The sequence below is a fragment of the Notolepis coatsorum genome, assembly GCF_963971535.1.
Source record: "Notolepis coatsorum genome assembly, chromosome: 2".
In the NCBI taxonomy this organism is placed as follows: Eukaryota; Metazoa; Chordata; class Actinopteri; order Aulopiformes; family Paralepididae; genus Notolepis; species Notolepis coatsorum.
In genome coordinates, this window is record NC_140166.1 from 205463569 (window position 1) to 205483609 (window position 20041).

Below are 20041 nucleotides of genomic sequence, written 5' to 3' on the forward strand. Positions count from 1 at the left end.
TTATTGAGGATGGCCCTATAATGTTGATATTGAAAAACATAATGCATGATTGAGATTTATTTTGTGTGGTGTGTTACAACAATAAATAACAATGTTCTAAATAAATAACAATGTTGAAATTGAGAAGTTTGGACTTATTTCTTACAACTGAAAAAAAAAAAAAAAAAAATTGGGTACCACTGGGTAGTGGGTACAGATACCGAATTTCAGGAACTGGTACTGGTATCGGTTCAAATGTGAATGGTACCAAACCCTAACTAACACACTACACAGAAGGTTAACTTTTTCACTACCACACTACATAAGGTTAAACCCTTTCACTACCACACTAGAAGGTTAAACCTTTCACTACCACACTAGAAGGTTAAACCTTTCACTACCACACTAGAAGGTTAAACCTTTCACTACCACACTACAGAAGGTTAACCCTTTCACTACCACACTACAGAAGGTTAACCCTTTCACTACCAAACTACAAAAGGTTAACCCTTTCACTACCACACTACAGAAGGTTAACCCTTTCACTACCACTACATAACATAAACCCTTTCACTATGACACTACAGCACATTAACCCTTTCACTACCACACCACAGCAGGTTAACCCTTTCACTACCAAACTACAGAACATTAACCCTTTCACTACCACACTACAGAGGGTTAACCCTTTCACTACCACACTACAGAACATTAACCCTTTCACTACCCAACCGTTAACCGTCTGTAGTGAGGTAGTGAAGGGGTTAAGACTAAAGCCCCGGCAGCAGGGTGTCAGCCCCAGCTACTTGGCACAGGGATCCCACTTCCAGACGAGAGAGAGAGGGAGTGGGATCCCTCAACAGAACATGAGGCCTGTTCACTTCAGATCCTTATCGGGAGGCGCTTCACCACAAGCTGCGTTGGCTGCAGAGAGCCGTTCTAAAAGCTTGACGATACACAGATAAGTTTCATCCCATGCGACAGTAAAGTGAAGCTCATCGATGGGCCCCATCAGTCACGGGTTTAAACAAAGGTCCCCCAGTGAAAAGGAGAGGAGTGATCACCGTCTCGTGACTTGTCACAACAAGGACGTTTTAACAACTGGCGAGACCCTCCGACCCGTCCTCACTGGTTTAGTCTGCCGCCTGGAATGATCTTCCAAGGCGGGGCCTTCTTCAGAGTTCTGGTCCCCATGAATGAGGACGACCACCACCGCCCCCCTTCCCCCAGCCTGCCCAGCTTTGTTCTCACTCAGCTGCTGCACACCAGCGATGACTGTAAGCCGCGCCTCCAGGAGGAGGGAGGCGTCCACTCAGTCAAGGAAAAATAAACAAACAAGACGGACACGCTGGAAGGAAAATAAACGCTCAGCCGGCGCTCTCCGCTCAGCGATGTAGTGGGATGATACGTCTGAGCGTTACCTGAACGCCGGGCTGACCACATCCTGTTCCTGATTGGTTGTCGGGGGGGGGGGGGGGGGTTAAATTGGGGTATTTACTGTCAGGCCCGATCAGCGAGGCAGGTTGAAACAGACCACAGATCAGCGCTCCTCCAGGCCCTCCTACTGTTACCTCTTACCGCTGGACCTGCTAGAAAATGCTTTGTACCTCTCAATGGGTTTGAGTGAGGTTCAGACCGGCTGGAACGTTTCCTACACAAACAGAAAGAGGGTGATGGTAGAGTGTAGCCCACCCTCGTATTCCACTTTTAACACTACCATCTTCAAATTGCGCCGTTTTAATACGTACAGTATATATTTAGGCTGACCTGAGGCTGCTTATTATCAAACATTCAAAAATCCAATTCACCGGAAAAGGTCGACATACTTAAAAAATTGCATTAAAACCACCTTCCTCTGAAGTTGAACGGCAGAACAGAACTGCAACATTCCAATTAAAAAATATCCAAAGGCTCCGGGCGAATAACGGATGCAGGTGACCCACTTCTCCTGCCACAACAACATTACTCTGGCGTGGTGAGGTGCTAGAGCTCTGGAGCTGACCCGCCAGCCAGGCCCGGCCCGAAACTAGAACATTTCCTTTGGTGCTCTGTGGCACAGGGTGTAATGGGCCGTGAATCTGCTTAGGCTGCACCACCTGAGAGTGATCAGCCCATATTGTTGTGGCATTGAGGACTGGCATCAGCCTGGACTTCAGTCTCCTTCGCTCAGGGTACTGCTACAGCTCGGCGACTTGGACTTCAGCAGTAGTTTCCCTAATTAGTCCGATTTGTCTGTGCGGGTCTTTCATGTCTTTTGAGCCAGCTCTCCTCTTCCTTGCAATTTATTTACTTCATTAAGACCATAGAAATCACAGGGAGCCTTGGGCCGTGGCAGGGTTTAAACCCAGGGTTAACCTGGGCCGTGGCAGGGTCTCTGAGATTTGTATGTTGCACCACCATCTTGGTTTATACATATATATATATATATATAAAAAAAGATATTCATATATATTTACTGCATTCCTGCTTCACTGGACAGTACAGTGAAGAGCGCCACAACAGATGGGAGAGGGGGGGGGGGATGACGAGGTCCATTAAAACCCACAACATCAGGGCTGTACGTTAACTTTTTTTGCACATAGCACTGGTGCTACAGAGGTTGATAGTTTTGTAGCACAGGCCAAAATCTTGTAGCACAAGTATAAAACATGTTATATTTGTAACAGTCACAAATGTGCCTATTGTATTTGTGTTATTTAGTTGCAGTGCCATGTTTGGCTGTCATTTAGTATATCGCCATGTGTTATTATTACTATAATAGTAATACTCTCATATGCTATTTTCAATTAATATCATAAACAACATAAGGAATATTAGCATAATTTTGAGTGGACTGAAGGAATGAGTCAGCGTTAATAGTTTTAAATGCAAATAATTTATTGAAACATAGAAGTGGGGTCGGTTGGGACACACACACACACAATGGGGGACCCTGATGTAAACAAGACAAACGTCTTTCTCTGGTCTGCATCCCCTTAACAATTGTGTGTATTGAGCCGTACTGTACTGTACCCATTCTGCAATCTGTTAAATAAAGTTTACATTCATTCATTCACACACACTGTTTCAACTCACCACCCCTGCATCATATTGTAGTCTAGTCTGTCTTCAAACTTCCACTCCTCTCGAAATTTTTTATATTTGAATATCAACATTATCTGTCCATCCTCAGTTTACTATAATATACTCCTGTCCTGAGTCCTGACTAGTGACTTCATCGTCTTTCCAAACGCACGCACGCACACACACACACACACAGGGAAGGGGAGAGAGTGCCCCCCCATTTCCCTTTCCACACTGTGTCTGCTGGCTCTGCCTGTGATCAGGATTAGCTTGTTAGCTTGCTAACGTTGTAGTGATTGTAATGGTACATAAACGTTAATTTCGGGCGATGTGCGCATAAAGGAATGGCGACGGTGCAAAGCATGTAGATGCATTTGACCCGTTGCGAGAAAAAAAAAACACCACGGACTTATTTCGGGACGTGTAGGCGCACTGCTGTGTTACGCAGCAGCAGTGCGCACCAACACGCTGCTCTGCTTGCAAGCACGGATAGGGCGGATATGACTCGTCGAGTTGTCACGGAGTTTTCAAAATAAGAGTATCATATGCACCTGAATGTTGCTAGCTGTCGAGCCTAGTTATTATAGCTGGAGCTGCGCGTGGGCAGAAATGAGACCCGCTACAGGATTTTCAAAATAAGAGTATCTATATGAACCGAATCCCTATCGCACCAGTGCTAGTGAAGTAAATCCATTCATCGCACAGACCGCTGTTGCTGTAGCACGTGCGAGATATATCTCGCACTGTACAGGCCTGCACAACATGATAAGTATGAGGCATGAACCTCAGCGCCCACTGAACCACCAGGAGGAACACCCCTGTGACTAACTTTGTCGTAGTTTTACCCAAAACCATTAACTCCGATGACATCATTAGCATTGACGGGAGAAACTGACAACTGTTGCTCAGCAAGTCTGCTCTTGCTCGCCTCTGATAAGCTTTAGAAAATAAAGCTTTCATTTGGCAGCGTTGAGAAGCCCAGCAGCAGGTCATAGGTCATCTCACCATCAGTGAAAATAACCCACTGGGGGAAAAACACAAAGGACCACAGAGAGAAGAAAAAGGATAAATGAGGACAGACGAGTCAATGCTGGATTCTGTGGCACTATTTTACTCTTTTTATTATTGTCTATTTAAAACTGAATCAAACCATAAACAATGTGGCCTGTTGCACATGTATTGGGACTGCCCACCAGTTAAGGCATTCTGGAAAGATGTGACCCAACAATTATCAAAACTCGTATCTTGGAATATACCAGTACACCCCTCTGTATTACTATTGAATGATGTTTTTGAGTTTGCAGTAAATCCACAGCTAAAGAGATTGGTTTTATCGGGTATCACAGTAGCTAAAAAGCTGATCGCATCACGCTGGTTTCAACCGGAAAAAATGTGCCGGAAAGTTTGGTTTCTTACATATCTTGATGTGATTTATCAAGAAATATCTACAGCAAGAATTCTGGGTCTCAATGAATCCAAAATGTCAATGTGGTTAGAAGTGGTGGAGAGAATAAAAGCTAGCTTATAATGGTAGTGTCTGGTTAGGAGCGAGGGATAATGGAGGTACCAAAGAGGGGTATCCAAAGAGGGGTCCGGGAGGGGGGGGGGTTCGAGCTGGAGCATATGTGTGTAGGGTTTTAGATAACAGGTATTAGGGGTATATCCTGTATAAGACATTGGTATAATTGGTAATTTCGTTGGATATACACTGTATACGGTAAAGTATTATTATATATTTTTTTTGCTTTCTGTTTCTGTGCTTGCATGTCATTTTAGCCATCTTAACTGTTAGTTTCATTATGTATTGAGTACTGACTTTTAATAATTTTGTTTTGCAAAAAAAAAAAAAAAAAAAAAAAAACAATGTGGCCTGTTGGGATGTTAGATCCTAATGTGAAAAACAGATTTTATGTCTGCACTTTATGCCCGTCTTTTTTCTGTTGTGAAGCCCTTTGAGCTGCAGTTTCTGTATGAAAGGTGCTATACAAATAAAGTTTATTATTATTATTATAACACATAACATGCTATAGCACATAGGGTTAACTTATAACATGCTATAACACATGGGGTTAGCGTATAACATGCTATGTAGGCTTTTTGTTACATGGCCCAATGTAGAATATTCCTTCCTTCCAGGGCCCTGGGGACACGCCTACTAGGGATGTCCCCCGAAACCCGGTTCTAAACGTATTAACATTTTGAGTGCTACGGACGCGATTTGTCGTTAGTTCATGCCGTCAGTTGAGTGCCACCAACGACATATAGCGTTTGTTTGTCGTATTTTTTTAATTAGCGATTTGAATTCATATTTCATCAATCGAGCCTCACGCCAGTGTTGCAGACTCTCTCAGAGCTCAATTGGGAAAATACCGCCCCCTATCATCTCTCCCTGTGTAACTGCCTGCACCCCATTGGTTTAGACTGACTTAAATCGCAATTTAATCGCATTTTCTTTTTTATACCATAAACTGATATTTTTCAAGTTTTAATACTCTTATCAACATGAGTCAACAAATGCTTGCTTTATGCAGCCATTTAACACAAAAGGATGACCCATTGCAAATTTGCATCAAATTCAAAACAGAGTGATGCACAAAATAACTTAAAAGAAAATAATAATTTAAAACAATGAATAAAGTGCATGAAATACCGGTAATAGGGGAAAGAAAACGTTAGGAACGTGTTACATTAACCCACACAAGGGCTGAGAACACACACCCCCGCCCCCCCCCCTCTCTCTCTCTCACACACACTCCCAGCTCTTTCTCTCTTGCCCCTTCCTCATCTCTCTCACCACCCCTCTCTATCTCCCACACACACACACACACACACTTTGTGTCAGAAACAAACATAGTATCAATGAGTATCAATAATAAACCTGAGTGAAGTCTAATAAAAAAAGCAAAAAAAGAAATCGCGAGTTAAAAAAAATAGTGGCGTTAATAGAATCGTGCGATACCGCGTTAATACCGCATTAACTTTGACAGCCTCAGGGCTGTACGCTAAGCTTTTTCACTAGGGGCACACTTGCCCCTAAATGAGAAATTTAGGGGCAAAGAATATTTTTTAGGGGCAAATTTTTTAATAACTATTTTACCATTATAGTAGGGCTGGGCGATATGGCCTCTAAATGATATTGCGATATTTTTTGGCCATATCACGATACACAATATATATCGCAATATTTTGACATTTCCTAAAGCACTTAAAATGCTTGATTTAACCCTTTGATGCATACAGTCACGCCAATATGATGATTATAATAAGTCCCTGCAACATATGTTTGCATTATTAAACCATGAAGATGCTTTAAAAAATAATTTAATGAAAATGTACTAAGAGTAGTCTACTGACACACTAATAAAAAAATTTATTTACATCTAAGACTATTTATATAAAAACTCTTGGGTGCCCTTTTTTTGCACAGTACTGTGTTTTCTATCCACTTTAGCCAAACACACACACACACACACATATATATATATATATATATATATATATATATATATATATATATACTACTGTGAGAAAATAATAATTACACACAAAGGGATAATGGCTTATAGCAGACTTAATGATTTTAGAATATTTCAGATAATGAAATTAAATGTTTATCATCAACTATCCAGTTAGTATTTATACTGTCTGTAACGTTTGGCTACTTTAAATCATTGAATGTAGAGAGAGAGCGAGAGAGAGAGAGGGGGCGAGAACGCACAAGAGAGCCAGCCCCCCCCCCCCCGGGTTTTGTTCTAGGTTCGCGTTTTGATCGTCTAAGCTGCCGTAGGTGATGACGTCACACTCTAATGTAAACAGGAAGAGTCTAACACGGAGATGGAAAGTGGATGATATACAGAAACGAATAACTAATAAATATGAAGTTATGTTTAAACTTCTGTTGTCAAGCGTTGTCACTTGTCAATATAACCCACCCCCTTTCCTCACTTTTCCACCGTCCCTGCTTCACTCGGGACCACCAGCTAACGTTAGCCTATAGCTCCGCCGTCCCTGCTTCACTCGGGACCACCAGCTAACGTTAGCCCATTGCTCGTGTCAATTAAATTGCATGTTATTAAATGTCCGCGCTGGTCTGTCTAATGAAATTACAACCGCAACATTATGTCGCCTGTACAGCCCTGGTTGTAGGCTAATGTTAGTGTAGTGAAATGCGAATGAAGGGGTGAAATCACTATTCGCAAGCTTGCGAGTAGATATAATTTTTCATTCGCACCGGCCAAATTAGGGGGCAATTTGCGACGATCTCGTCGCAGCGTACAGGCCTGAGCCTTAGTTTTGACCTATATATCAGTGTGTGCCCCATGTGTGTGTGTGTCTGTGTGTGCGCGCTGATCAGGAAATGAGAATATATTTTTCAGATCGCTTCTATAGTGTGCATAAGTACACATATACTATCGATAATCTAGCGTTTCTTTGAAAACTATTCATAAATACCGGTAGGCCAAAAAATTACAAAGTTTTTTTGTGTGTGCCAGAATATTCCAGTAAAGGGCGATTATCACGGAATCTATATAATTTCCTGAAAAACGAGGGCTTTTCAAAATGCTATAAAACAGAAATGAACCGATTAAAAAACAATCCGTCTCGACAATGTTGACTGCAAACAAGTCATTGATAAACGACGGGCAGATTAGACACATAGCCATAATTTAAGACAGAGATTATGCGTTCACAACGCTCTCATTGAAGTGGGTGGTGGCATTCAACAGGGTTTTACCACGTTAACAAGTGGCAACCAAAGTGTTAATAAGCTCCGACGTTATCGGTTTTGCCATCGGTACTCGAGAAATTATGGAGTTTTTTTTTGTGAGGAATTTAAACGTCTCTCCTCCCTGTGCGAGGAGCGGGCTGTGCTGTGCTGTGCTCTTACACACACACACACACACACACACACACACGCTTCAGAACATTTCTCAAGTTGTAGGGTACAGTACAGACAGCTCAGCTCTCATCATGGCGGACAGAGCGAAACGTTCAAAAGTCTGGGTCCATTTTATTAAAGTCGATGCTGACAACGCTCGTTGCCACAAGTGCAACAAGACATTTGCCAGTAATGTATAAGCGCTGGTACTCGTCAATGTGGCTGGCGGGGGGCTAACGTTATTAGCCTGAGCTCCGGTAGTAGAGTAATGGCCGACATTCCGGAAGTAAAAAAACAAATGAGAGCTTCCGATTGGTGGTAAGAACAGCAGGTGTGTGCAAGTGGTGTGACGTAATTGGCAGAATCGACTGTCAATCAAAATAGTATTGTATGACTCAGACTTCAGCATCATGATTATAAAATAAAAACACACATGGCATGGTGGAATACCATAAACATATTTCTTGATGTTTCCTTTTTTTTAAGTAAGTAAAGAGGCCTATGTTCATATCAGTGAGCACAATTTGTAACACAAAAAGAGAGATGTGTAGCCTATTTATTTTTATTATTATTTTATTTGTTGCCATGCAACTGTTTGTTTGAACTTTTGCTGTAAAACAGCATTACATTTGTTGTTAATTATAAAAAGTCTATAATTCAGACACATTTAAAACATTGCTGCTGCTGTTGCTGCTGAAGAAATAATATTTATTTATATAGTTATTAGTGCTGTCAAACGATTAAAATATTTAACTCGATTAATCGCATGATTGTCCATAGTTAACTCGCGATTAATCATTTTTTTTTAATTTTACCTTAAACAGATCTTTTTCAAGTTCCAAGTTTTAATACTCTTATCAACATGCGAGTCAACAAATGCTTGCTTTATGCAGCCATTTAACACAAAAGGATGACCCTCATGCATTGCAAATTTGCATCAAATTCAAAACAGTGATGCACAAAATAACTTAAAAGAAAAGAATAATTTAAAACAATGAATAAAGTGTGCATGAAATAATAGGGGAAAGAAAACGTTAGGAACTTGTTACATTCACCCACACAAGGGCTGAGTAATCACACACCCCCGCCCCCCCCCCCTCTCTCTATATCTCACACTCTCCCAGCTCTCCTTCTCTCTTGCCCCTTCCTCATCTCTCTCACCCCCCTCTCTCTCTATATCTCACACACACACACACACACACACACACACTTCAGAAACAAACATAGTATCAATGAGAGCATCAATAATACACCTGAGTGAAGTCTAGTTAAAAAAAAAAAAAAAAAAAAAATAGTTAATCTCGAGTTAAAAAAATTAGTGGCATTAATAGAATCGGGAGTTAACGCGTTAATATCGCGATAACTTTGACAGCCTTAATAGTTATATAAAAGAATAATAAAACAATGTCGATTCTGTTCTTAATTAATAGTTTTTTTTCTTGCAAAATAATCAAAAAGAACCGATAAGAGTATCGATAAAGTACCGAACCATTAAGCAGTATCGATAAAATCCTAACGATACCCATCCCTAACGCCTACTCATCCGAAATGCTGATTCCTAAAGTAGATAATCAACTGTTGTGCAAAGGAGGGCTGCTCATAAAATGTAATTTACAACCTCTTAAAAACCAATGAAAAACCAGAGCTCAAACAAGCAGGTCATGGGAGCTTCCTAACGACAGAAAGGCTACACTAAAACTGAACTCAGGATCCAGGGCCACTTCACCATGGAGCCTCTCTGGGCCCCAACACGTGGCTGTGGTACGCCTGCAAAAGGCAGCCTTCACCACTAGTCCAAAGGACAGACCCAGCCTCTTCATCATCATCTCCCACCTGGGACCATGGTGTTCTGCCGTGTGTGAAATGTGTAACGGCTCGCCTCTTGGCTGGTAAGTAATGGAGGGAGGTGCTCACCTTATTGCCTGTGCCGGCACAGCAGATGCCCAGGGCCATGGCGGCCCCGCAGCGCACATGGGGGTTGTAGCTTTCGGACAGCAGAGACACCACGCTGGGGCACTGCTCTGGGGTCCTAGAGAGACGAGACACAGAAGGGGAGGGAGGGACAGAGTGAGATGGGTTGAGAGCGGCAGGGAATTGAGGAAGACTGCACAGAATTCCTGTGCCCGCCAGCGCAAAGAGTGAAGGCTCCACATAAATGGTGGATTAGGCGATTTCTTCCCAATAATGTAAATGGTAAATGGTGCATTTATAAAGCAGCTTTTATCCAAAGCGCTTTACAATTTGTTCCTCACATTTTACCCATTCACTCACAGAGGCAACCATGCAAGGTGCCGACCTGCTCATCGGGAGCAGTTAGGGGTCAAGTGTCTTGCTCAAAAACACTACGACACGCTGCCCAGGGAGGAGCGGGAATCGAACTGGGAACCTCCAGATTACCAGATGACTGCTCTACCTCCCAAGCCACTGTCGCCCCAATGTAAAACACTTTTTAAAGGCCTCAAAGAGTAAAAGCCCATTATCCATAATCATTATCGTGACCAGACAGCGAGCGGGATGCCTGTCTGGGGCCACATCTCTGAAGAGGCCGGGTCAACATAGTGCTTGATTCCACTCAAACGAATCCACTGGGTACAAAGAGCTGAGGGCTCACATCATACGGTTAGAACTGTTGAGGCGACAGGTGCCTAAGAGCCAGAGCTATGAGCTCAACGTCTCACCGCCTGGACTTCAAAAGGGAGTGCATTAGCCGCACTAAGTGCCCCTACGAGTGTTGAAGGGGGTCAATTTGGTGAGAGAGATGGAGTGATATAGAGAGAGAGATGACTTAAGGCTCTGACAATGTTCTGAGTCTTTGCGCGTTTCCTCTAGGGATGGCTGCTGTGGAATAATGTCACGGTAAAAGCCCTGTGCCTACTGTAAGCATGTTGTCAGATTGAGCGTCGTTCCACAGGTCTGTAGCTAGAATGAGATTCCGTCCACAGTCGTATAAATTGTTATTTCTCTGTTGACGGAAGCGAACATTGAGCCAAGCCAATTAAGTGTGCTTCATCAATCGGTGACCAAAATGCTATTTCAGTCGTGTCCATTTGATGGGTTTGATCATTTATAACAAAACATTTTAGTGATTGAATTGAACATTTTTAAAATGGCGCTTGAGCTGAAAGGGAGCCGTCAATCAAGTGTGATGTGACTCCGCCCCCCCAATCCATGAGCCGTTTTTGAGCTGGGTTTTATGATAGTTGATGGAGAAATGTACCATATCTTACCAGAAACACGCTCTCTCTCTCATCTCTCCATGCTGCGCAACATGTGCTTTCATTAAATTCCATCTTCAACCCAAGACTCTGCTGTCCGCCTCCGTGAATAATCTGGTTAAATTATTCCACATCAGTAGTTAACGTTTTTAAAATCATTCAAATTTGGCTGGGAGGTTAATAAACTATTTTCTGTGGTGCGACAAACTCCAAACACATTTATTTTCACTTTCCCCCCTGACTAACGTTATGGGTTCTGCATAATATATACGAGGCCTGAAGTGGAAGAAAAAAATATATATCTGAACTGCGCAGCTAATAATTCAGTCATGATGAGACACTTCACAAACCGGTACATGTCACCGCCAAGACTAGTGTGTTCCGAGGAAAATAGATTTCCATCCTAAGAGAGCGAAGATTTCTTCCATCCCGAGAGACGCTTTCTCAAATTACTGCAATTATGTGCAATATCTCCTTGGTTGGAAGTGTACGACATCATTGTAATGTCTTGAATTAAGGAGTGCGACAGGCACAGGCTAATTTGAAACCGAGGGGGCAGATGCAACTGACCCGGTCAGATGAGGTAAGTTGCATTATATGGCGCGTGACGTCCCACTGCTCGGCTTCAAAAGGCGGGCGTTGATAAGGCCAACATTGCCTGGGCCTGACTGGCGTGCTGATGGTAGAGATTACCACAGGCCTTCACGTTTCCCCAGAAAGCTTTGGGCTGCTTGTAACGGTCTGGGAGTGTATAAGTCAGGTTTTAATTGCAAGTCATCCAACAAACGATGGGTGATTAACCAATCGCCCCCCCTATAAAAAGACTCCTAAGCCCTGTCCAGAAACTAGCATCATAGTCGAGATCACAAATCTCTCTCCATGACTGCCTGCGCCACTACCTCACAAAAACCTCACGGCGGAAGCTGTCCCAGAAATGAGACGTGTCGCTGCATTTGATGGGGTGCCCTCTGTTCCCTATATAAAATAAGAGCTCATTGATTTGACAGAGCGATGAGAAAGAGAGGAGGATAAGATAACATGTGCCCGGGTCTAGGGCTGGGTATCGCATAGAGTCGATTCTGATTCACAAGGGTCCCGATTCAATATCTATACGGTAAGGGATATTTCAGTTACAATACCAATTTAGTTTGGATATGAAAGAGATTCCCAGGGAACACATGCTGTAAATTGTAAATACGGTATGTATATATACACAAGGAACACTCTAACCTGTTGCATTATTGCAAACATTTATGTTTAGACTAAGAATTTATCACAAAAGGGCTACATTAATGTACTTTTTATTTAACATGACCAACACACTACAGCAGTCAACACAATATAGCACATATGTGTAATATATGCGTTGACTGCTGTAGTGTAGGTCATGTTAAATAAAAAAAAGTGTATATATATATATATTAGGGCTGGGACTTTATCGCGTTAATTGCGATTAATTAACTACAGAAAAAAGTATGCATTTTATCGCATGCGGGCAGTCACGCACTCGTGTGCACGTCACGGGACTTATGCGCCCATTTTTCGCCGATCATCCGATACACCGTTCTAAAGTTGAATTTGCCGCCTTTCGAGTTACAAGACGATATATCCGGGGAGCATCATTTAACAGGCCGCTACGTCAAGTGACCACATCCGACTGTATACGGTCCCAAACTGACCAGTCACCGCTAATGGCGAAAATGATTGACCACCGTTGTAGCCAGTGGTGGGGGGAAATATCGATACGTAGTAGTATCGCGATACTTTGCTGACTGTATCGATACAAGGACGCCAAGTATCGATATTTTATTATTTATTTATAAAAAAATAATAGTATATATTTTTTTTTTTTTATAAGGAAGTTGCATTGTTCATTTCAATACCTGTAATAGTACTAGGGCTGACCTTCGATTTATTTTTTTGGAATTCGAAGCTTTGGGGCCGAGATTCATTTCATTCAATCAATATAATTTTTTTTTCATAATCGAATTTTATTTTCATATTCAAATCCCATCGAACAAATCCCATCGAACGAAGCTTCGAAGTATTTAAGACAGCCCTAAATAGTACAGTAGTCCACACACACACGTGTGCATTCAGTTAAGTTGGAATATGAGTGTAATACAAACAGTTCAGTTTGTGAGATACATGCAACACAGATTACAGTGTTGACATCTGTCTGCTTGACAGAAATCATAAATCATAAATCATCAGAAATCTGCAATCATAAAAATGATTGAAGTGAGATGAACAGACTGAAAACATTATTTTATTAGATAAAACATGTTGACAGTTTAACTTTGCAGTTGAAAAAAAGTAATATGAGTGGTGCACGATATATCGGCCACAGATACAGTATGGTATTTTCTTTTTTACACATTGGTTATTTTTATCTAACATGTTTTGGTCTTAAATTGTTTAAAAATATCAGTCATTTCTGAAAAGAAATGACAAAAGTAAAAATAATTATGCGTTTTGGAAAATGGCTCTTTATTTGATTATCATAAAAAAGTTTTTTCTATACAGAGATACAGACATCGGTAAATATCGGTATCGGCCAGAACAGCAATATTATTATCGGTTATCGGCCACAATTTTCACATTGGTGCATCACTAATATATATATATATATATATATATATATATATACATACATACATTTATATATATATCGGTACACATACATACATACATACATACATACATACATACATACATACATACATACATACATACATACATACATGTGGCAAAATGTATTAATTACTCTACCTCGAAAGATTAATCACTTGATCTCTGGTCACACTGATATATATACACACATTTTTTATTTAACATAACCCAACACACTACAGCAGTCAGTCAGTATTATGGATACCTTTTGGTCAGAAGACTGTAGGAATCGAGCTTCTATTAATAAAATCCCAGATGAATTTAAAAGTATATACTGTTTGTATACTGTGCTGGATCTTGTCTGGGATTTTAAGAATAGAAGATTGAATATAAGATTGATTCCCCTACTGTCTTCTGACCAAAAGGTATTCATAATACTGACTGAACAGTATTGAGAGTCTCTTTGTCTCCATTTAAACACCCAATTAATACCAATGTCTAAAGTCCCCCGGCATAAACAGATGGGGAGAAAAGACACGTGGGATTTTACTTAACCCGTCATCCGTGTAGAATCACTAGATGCAATCCGATGCTAAATCAAGCTCCGGAGGGCTCTTGACAGACTCCCGTCACACCTTTTCAGTCCCAATAAAAGTCCAGAAGGTTTTGTGCAAATAACTCTCTAAGCCTCCCTGGTTCTCATTCAACCTTTTGTATTAATACAGCGGCCAACTCCACAAGCCTAATCTCCGCTGGCCTGTTTGGGTTTAGCAGCCTGTCTCAACTAACACACCGGGACTTATTTGATCACAAATGGCAATCACTGGGAGATCTGGATTGCCTTTCAATTTCACCAACCAGGGACCCCGAAAATGCTATTCTGGTGGCCGGATGATGCCAACAAAGTTATTCTTGGAGGAATCCAACCATCTATTCTTGGGGAGGTCCAACTTAAAGAGACAAAGGTTTTGAATGCCCATAAAGAGAATATTCGTTTTTTCTCGTTTTTTTTTTATATTAGCGATCTGAATTAATATTTCATCAACCGAGTCTACCGTTGGTAAATCAGCCACTCCAGGCGCTCAGATGTGAAAAAAGCACCCCCTATCGTCTCCCAGATGGTAATTCACCTTTTGGATTGGACTCAATGAAAAGGCATGAGAAAAAAAGACCCGGACTCCACATTTTACTTCTCACGCATGTGACCGGAGTCGATCAGCTTCATTCTGGACCCTCAGAGCAGCAGGGATTATGTGTTGTACAGTATACGCGGTGGATCAATAAAAGGATCGATTTTCAGAATGGCGATCAGGAATTGGAATAATCCATTTGGATACCATCTGATCTCAGGTAAGGAATCTATTTTACCAGTATTAGGATAATCAGACCCGTTTTCACGGAGATATAAGCTTTTTCTTTTTTTTGTGATATGGCTGTTTGACTCTAAGAGCGATCAGGAACTGAGAGAATCGATTTTCAGCGCGCGGCACTAGCGTGCACACGTACACATATACTATCGATAATCTAGCGTTTATTTGAAAACAATTCATAAATAGGCAGACAAATGACAACGTTCTAGAATATTACAGTACGACGGGGCGATTATCATGGAATCCTCTTTTTTTCCCCGTGAAAACGAGGGGGTTTCTAAATGCTATGAAACGGAAATGAACCGATAAAAAAACAATCTGCTTCGACAATGTTGACTGGAAATATGTCATTGATAATGCGACGGGCAGATTAGACGCATAGCCATAATTTAAAACATAGATTAGGCGATATTAATGCTAACATTGAAGTGGATGTGGGCATTCAAGCACTAAATGTGCGCCCCCTGCTGGGCATTCAAAGTGTTAAAAAGGCGGACACCGCTATGTATCGATTTCGCCTGCATTTTAATTCCTCCATTTCCATTTTCAAGCTGAAATGGCTTCAGACGGTAAGAAATACGCTATAAAAAGCTTGCATTTTGAAACGCGAATTAAAATCCTTCTGTATTGTGTGACTGAAAGAAAATGTTTGAAATACCTTTAAAAGTCTCAAATGGTCAACTGCAATAGCGAGAGAGACCAGAGCATGAGAATTTAAGAAGTGAAAAACTGTTTCAGAATGTCAAGGTCCAAACCAACTGCTGTATATCTGGCGTCCTTTGACTAATTCTTTTCCATTTTAGAATATTCGCAAAGAATGTCTAAACATTCTAAATGTTGTATAAGGTTTAGCATGGGCTTGGAACAAGGCTTTCAGTGGTGCTCTTCTTGACTGCCTCTGTCCACTGCTCAAATACACATACATTAAGAGCTGCATGTTTGTAGGTCTCAAAAAGTTTGTATAGGTCTCAAAAACTTGTGCTAAGTAACAAATTCTTTACTGCAACAATACTGTGTGAAATGGTTATCAGGGTGTTCACACCTAAAAGATTCCTTTTAAACATTTGTGCACTGAACAAAGAACTGAAGAGGTTTCCGGTAACACTTAACACATAAGGGTACATTTATTAACGTTAGCTGAAGTAGTAATACACATTAACTACTCTACTAGTCTCTACTAGTAATCATTTACTAAGGTATTTTTTCATAAATTAAATAGTATATAAACGGTAAACAAAAGTTGTAGGATTAAGTAGCACTTAAGCATTACTTAACCATAAGTCATTAATTAATGCGGTTTGTGACTTAGTTAAAAACATGTATCCCTTAACCCTTCAGAAATGAATGAGTGCTGAATAAGTGTTATTTAACCATAATTGAAGAAACCTGTCGATTTTGGTATCCCCTTAACGTATCCTATAGCGCCACCATCAGGCCAAAATGTCCAAACCAAAAGGGGTATCTCTTGGCCTGTTAGTTGCACAGTGACATTTGCTGTGAATATTCATGACCCGTACAGGAAGAGATCTATTGGTTTTGGTCACCCCTTGACCTTTCCTCTAGCGCAGCATAAATGAATGGCCAATAGTGAAACAATCTTAAAGATCCGTTTTGTTCTCTTTGGCAGCACCTAGAGATAAGCGGTACTTGGTGTTTTTGGCTGTGTGGCTTGTGTGACGTCAGTTAGTTGGCGCCGATGCTCACTCTTGCTTTCTCGCTGACAGTCTATAGTTCCATGGCTGACGGTCTATAGCAGTGGTTCCCAAACCTCTCCTCGAGACACCCCAGCCGTTCCATGTTTTTGTTAAATTCCACCACCAGCACACCTGATTCAACTAATAAAGGGCTTGTTAAGTTGAATCAGGTGTGCTGGTGGTGGAATTTAACAAATACATGGAATGGCTGGGGTGCTTCAAGGAGAGGATTGGGAAGCACTGGTCTATAGCAGGGGTAGGCAACCCTAGGCATGCGGGGGCATTTTCATAGGCACAGGGGGCAGCATTAAAAAAAATAAATAAATTATATATATATATTTTTTTTTGCTTTGAAATATTATAGTGAAATATTTTGCATTGTTGTCGCATTTATCTTGTTGAAATCCTCCCACAGGTTCTTTTTACTACCACATATTTAATTGAGACCCTTTATTTGTTTATTATTTCAATTTAGCTGGAAATACATTGCTACATCATTCAGTAACATTTGCAGAGCAAAAACATTATTACGGTCACCATTGTGACCAGTGGGATTAATCAACAAATTGTATTATTTATTTTTCTATTTCATTGAACATTGCACATGTTAAAAGCCTCTTTTTTTTTACTCAAAATGTGAGTATTACCAAGTCAACTTGTGTTCTTAAAACAATGACAATAAACATAGTTTTATTAGGTTGTGGTTGTGTACTATTTTTCTGTTAACTTATTATGGATTGAAAACTGAAAACCTTAATGCACAGTAACTGAACTCAATATTTTTAAGTTCTGGTAACTTATTATTATAATTTTTTTTACAGTGTAGTCTTGCGATCAATCAAAACTTATTTACACGATATACCTCACATTCACCCTCCATTCACATCCTGGTGTTCTCCTGGTGTTCTCCATTAGGCCTGTAGGTGGAGCTATGACAGCACACGTACAGTACACACACCGATGGTGTGTGATGTGTCGAAAAATGAATGGGCAAATGTGAGTGAAATGGTCGCACTGTATGCAGCCGTTTGTCTGCATTGCACCCCCCCCCCCCCAATTCAGATTTAGGGTTGATACAACCATCATAATAATATTGTTAATAATAACAATAACAATAATGATGTAATAATGTAAAGATTATCATTAAAAAGACCTGATGAGAAACAAAAGTATGATGCATGGAATATTGTTGAGGCACACTAGTTACAACTATATTTCAAACAGGCACTCCATGTCAAAAAGGTTGCTGACCCCTGTGGCTGACAGTCTATAGTTATATGGCTGACAGTCTATAGTTCTAACATGGTGCATTTATCTAGCGCTTTTATCCAAAGCGCTTTACAATTTGTTCCTCACATTTTACCCATTCACTCACACATTCACACACTGATGGCGGAGGCGACCATGCAAGGTGCCAACCTGCTAATCGGGAGCAATTAGGGGTTAAGTGTCTTGCTCAAGGACACTTCAACACGCTGCCCGGGAGGAGCGGGAATTGAACCTGGAACCTCTGGATTATCAGACAACTGCTCTACCTCACAAGCCACTGTCGTAATAAGTAATTAACACAACACAAGGATTCAGTGTCCTCTGATGACATCACAGGTGAAAAGTGCCCCTTTAAGGGATAAATGTTTTTAACTTTACAGTTACTACATTACAAAGGTATTGTATTCGTTTTTTTGTAAAAAAATAAAACATTTAGTAGCTCAACATTCCGACAGCCAATACTGGCGGAGTGTTTGGTCAGTAACATGGGTCTCCCAGTCCCTCTGCAGTAAACCTGTAATACATTTTCTGGTATCCTGTTTTATCCCACTTTATCCAATCACGGGGAGTAAGAAAAACATGGCGGCTCTTTTTCCACTTAAACAGTTCACCAAGACATGTTTCTCTGCTCTGCGATGCCTAGCTTGACAGTTCTGTGAGCCAGGCACGCCAACTGTGGCATGTGAGGAGCAGGAAAGACATGACGGCTTGCGCTTTTAACTCTTTTTCCACCTAAAACATTGACCAAAATATGTTTTAGGCAAGAAATAGGATTATGCAATTGCTGGACGCAAATGCCTAGCTTGACAGGAAGTTAGCCAAAATGCCGATATCGCTTAAAGCCCCCTTAACTAACTGTATAATATAAACAATTTATGAATAATATATATAACTAAATACCTTAGTCAACATGCACACTATTAGTAAATTATTACTACAGACATTAGTTAACCCTTAATTAATGTTTATTACTGTATTAACTAATGTTCACTCTTTATAAACCTACTCTCACGTGCATCTCGTCTCTAAGACGGCGACGGATGCAGACAGCAGAACACCAACGTGAGACTGTAGCGGTGTTTTGATCAATACTGTCCCGTCTCCGAGCCTGGGGTGAGGGGCCTGGGAAGTAACATGCAGGGAGAAAGGTAAGTGGACTGAGCAAGAGTGCAGTGGGGCTAAACAAATTATAGGTGCATTTCACCACCTGAAGATGATGCAATTTGAGGCGGTTGCTAATGTAGCAACACTGCTGGACAGCAGATTTGATTAGCTTGCTTCCTGCCCATTATACCCACATGAAGTCAAGAGCACCTGTTTTATTCAACAATCCGAGCCATGTGGCCCCTATTATTTAACATGCTAGACAATGCAAATCATATTAAAACCTACAACAACGGAGTGCTGGGGCAACAGAACATCAAACCGCCAAGAAAAGATCATTGTTTACAGCTATGAGGTTACAGGAGGAAATATCCCCCACACAGACAGTGCTCCTTACATCACTGGATCAAGAACATCCAAGTCTTCCGCAGAGGGGGGGGGGGGACGACGACGACGACTTCTGACCTTTCCTGTAATTAAAAGCCAATCGCTCCAAGTGAACTTGAGGGTCGGGGGGCCTCAAACGCCAGCTGTCGCAAATTAAGAGCCGTTTCGAGACTTCAATCGGCCCAGATATTGGCAAGACAAGACGCTCCTCTAAAAAAGACACTAACTTGAACAACCCCCCCCCCCCCCGGCCGGGCTCTCTGAGAGGGAGCTCATAAAAAGATTTCCTTTCTGTTATGTGGGCATACAGACACCTGAGCTGGATTAGGAGCAGGTCTCGGCTAAATCATCTGGCGTGTGGATCCTTCTTAATAGGGGAGCCACTAGGATACAAAAGTCCAGTCCTGGTCTACAGACTTTAGTTCTGAACCGCTTCCCACTCAACTCAAAACTACATTTCCCTTTTAG

General features: G+C 41.2%; 1 protein-coding gene across 1 annotated transcript in view; it reads right to left on the reverse strand.

Annotated features, from left to right (window-relative positions):
* psmd1 (proteasome 26S subunit, non-ATPase 1) overlaps positions 1-20041 on the reverse strand; it is a 122200-nt gene that overhangs the window by 39214 nt on the left and 62945 nt on the right. The window contains exon 17 of the mRNA XM_084307803.1: positions 9836-9950. Coding sequence (XP_084163929.1) covers positions 9836-9950 — 115 coding nt within the window. The remainder of the gene's footprint in view (positions 1-9835; positions 9951-20041) is intronic.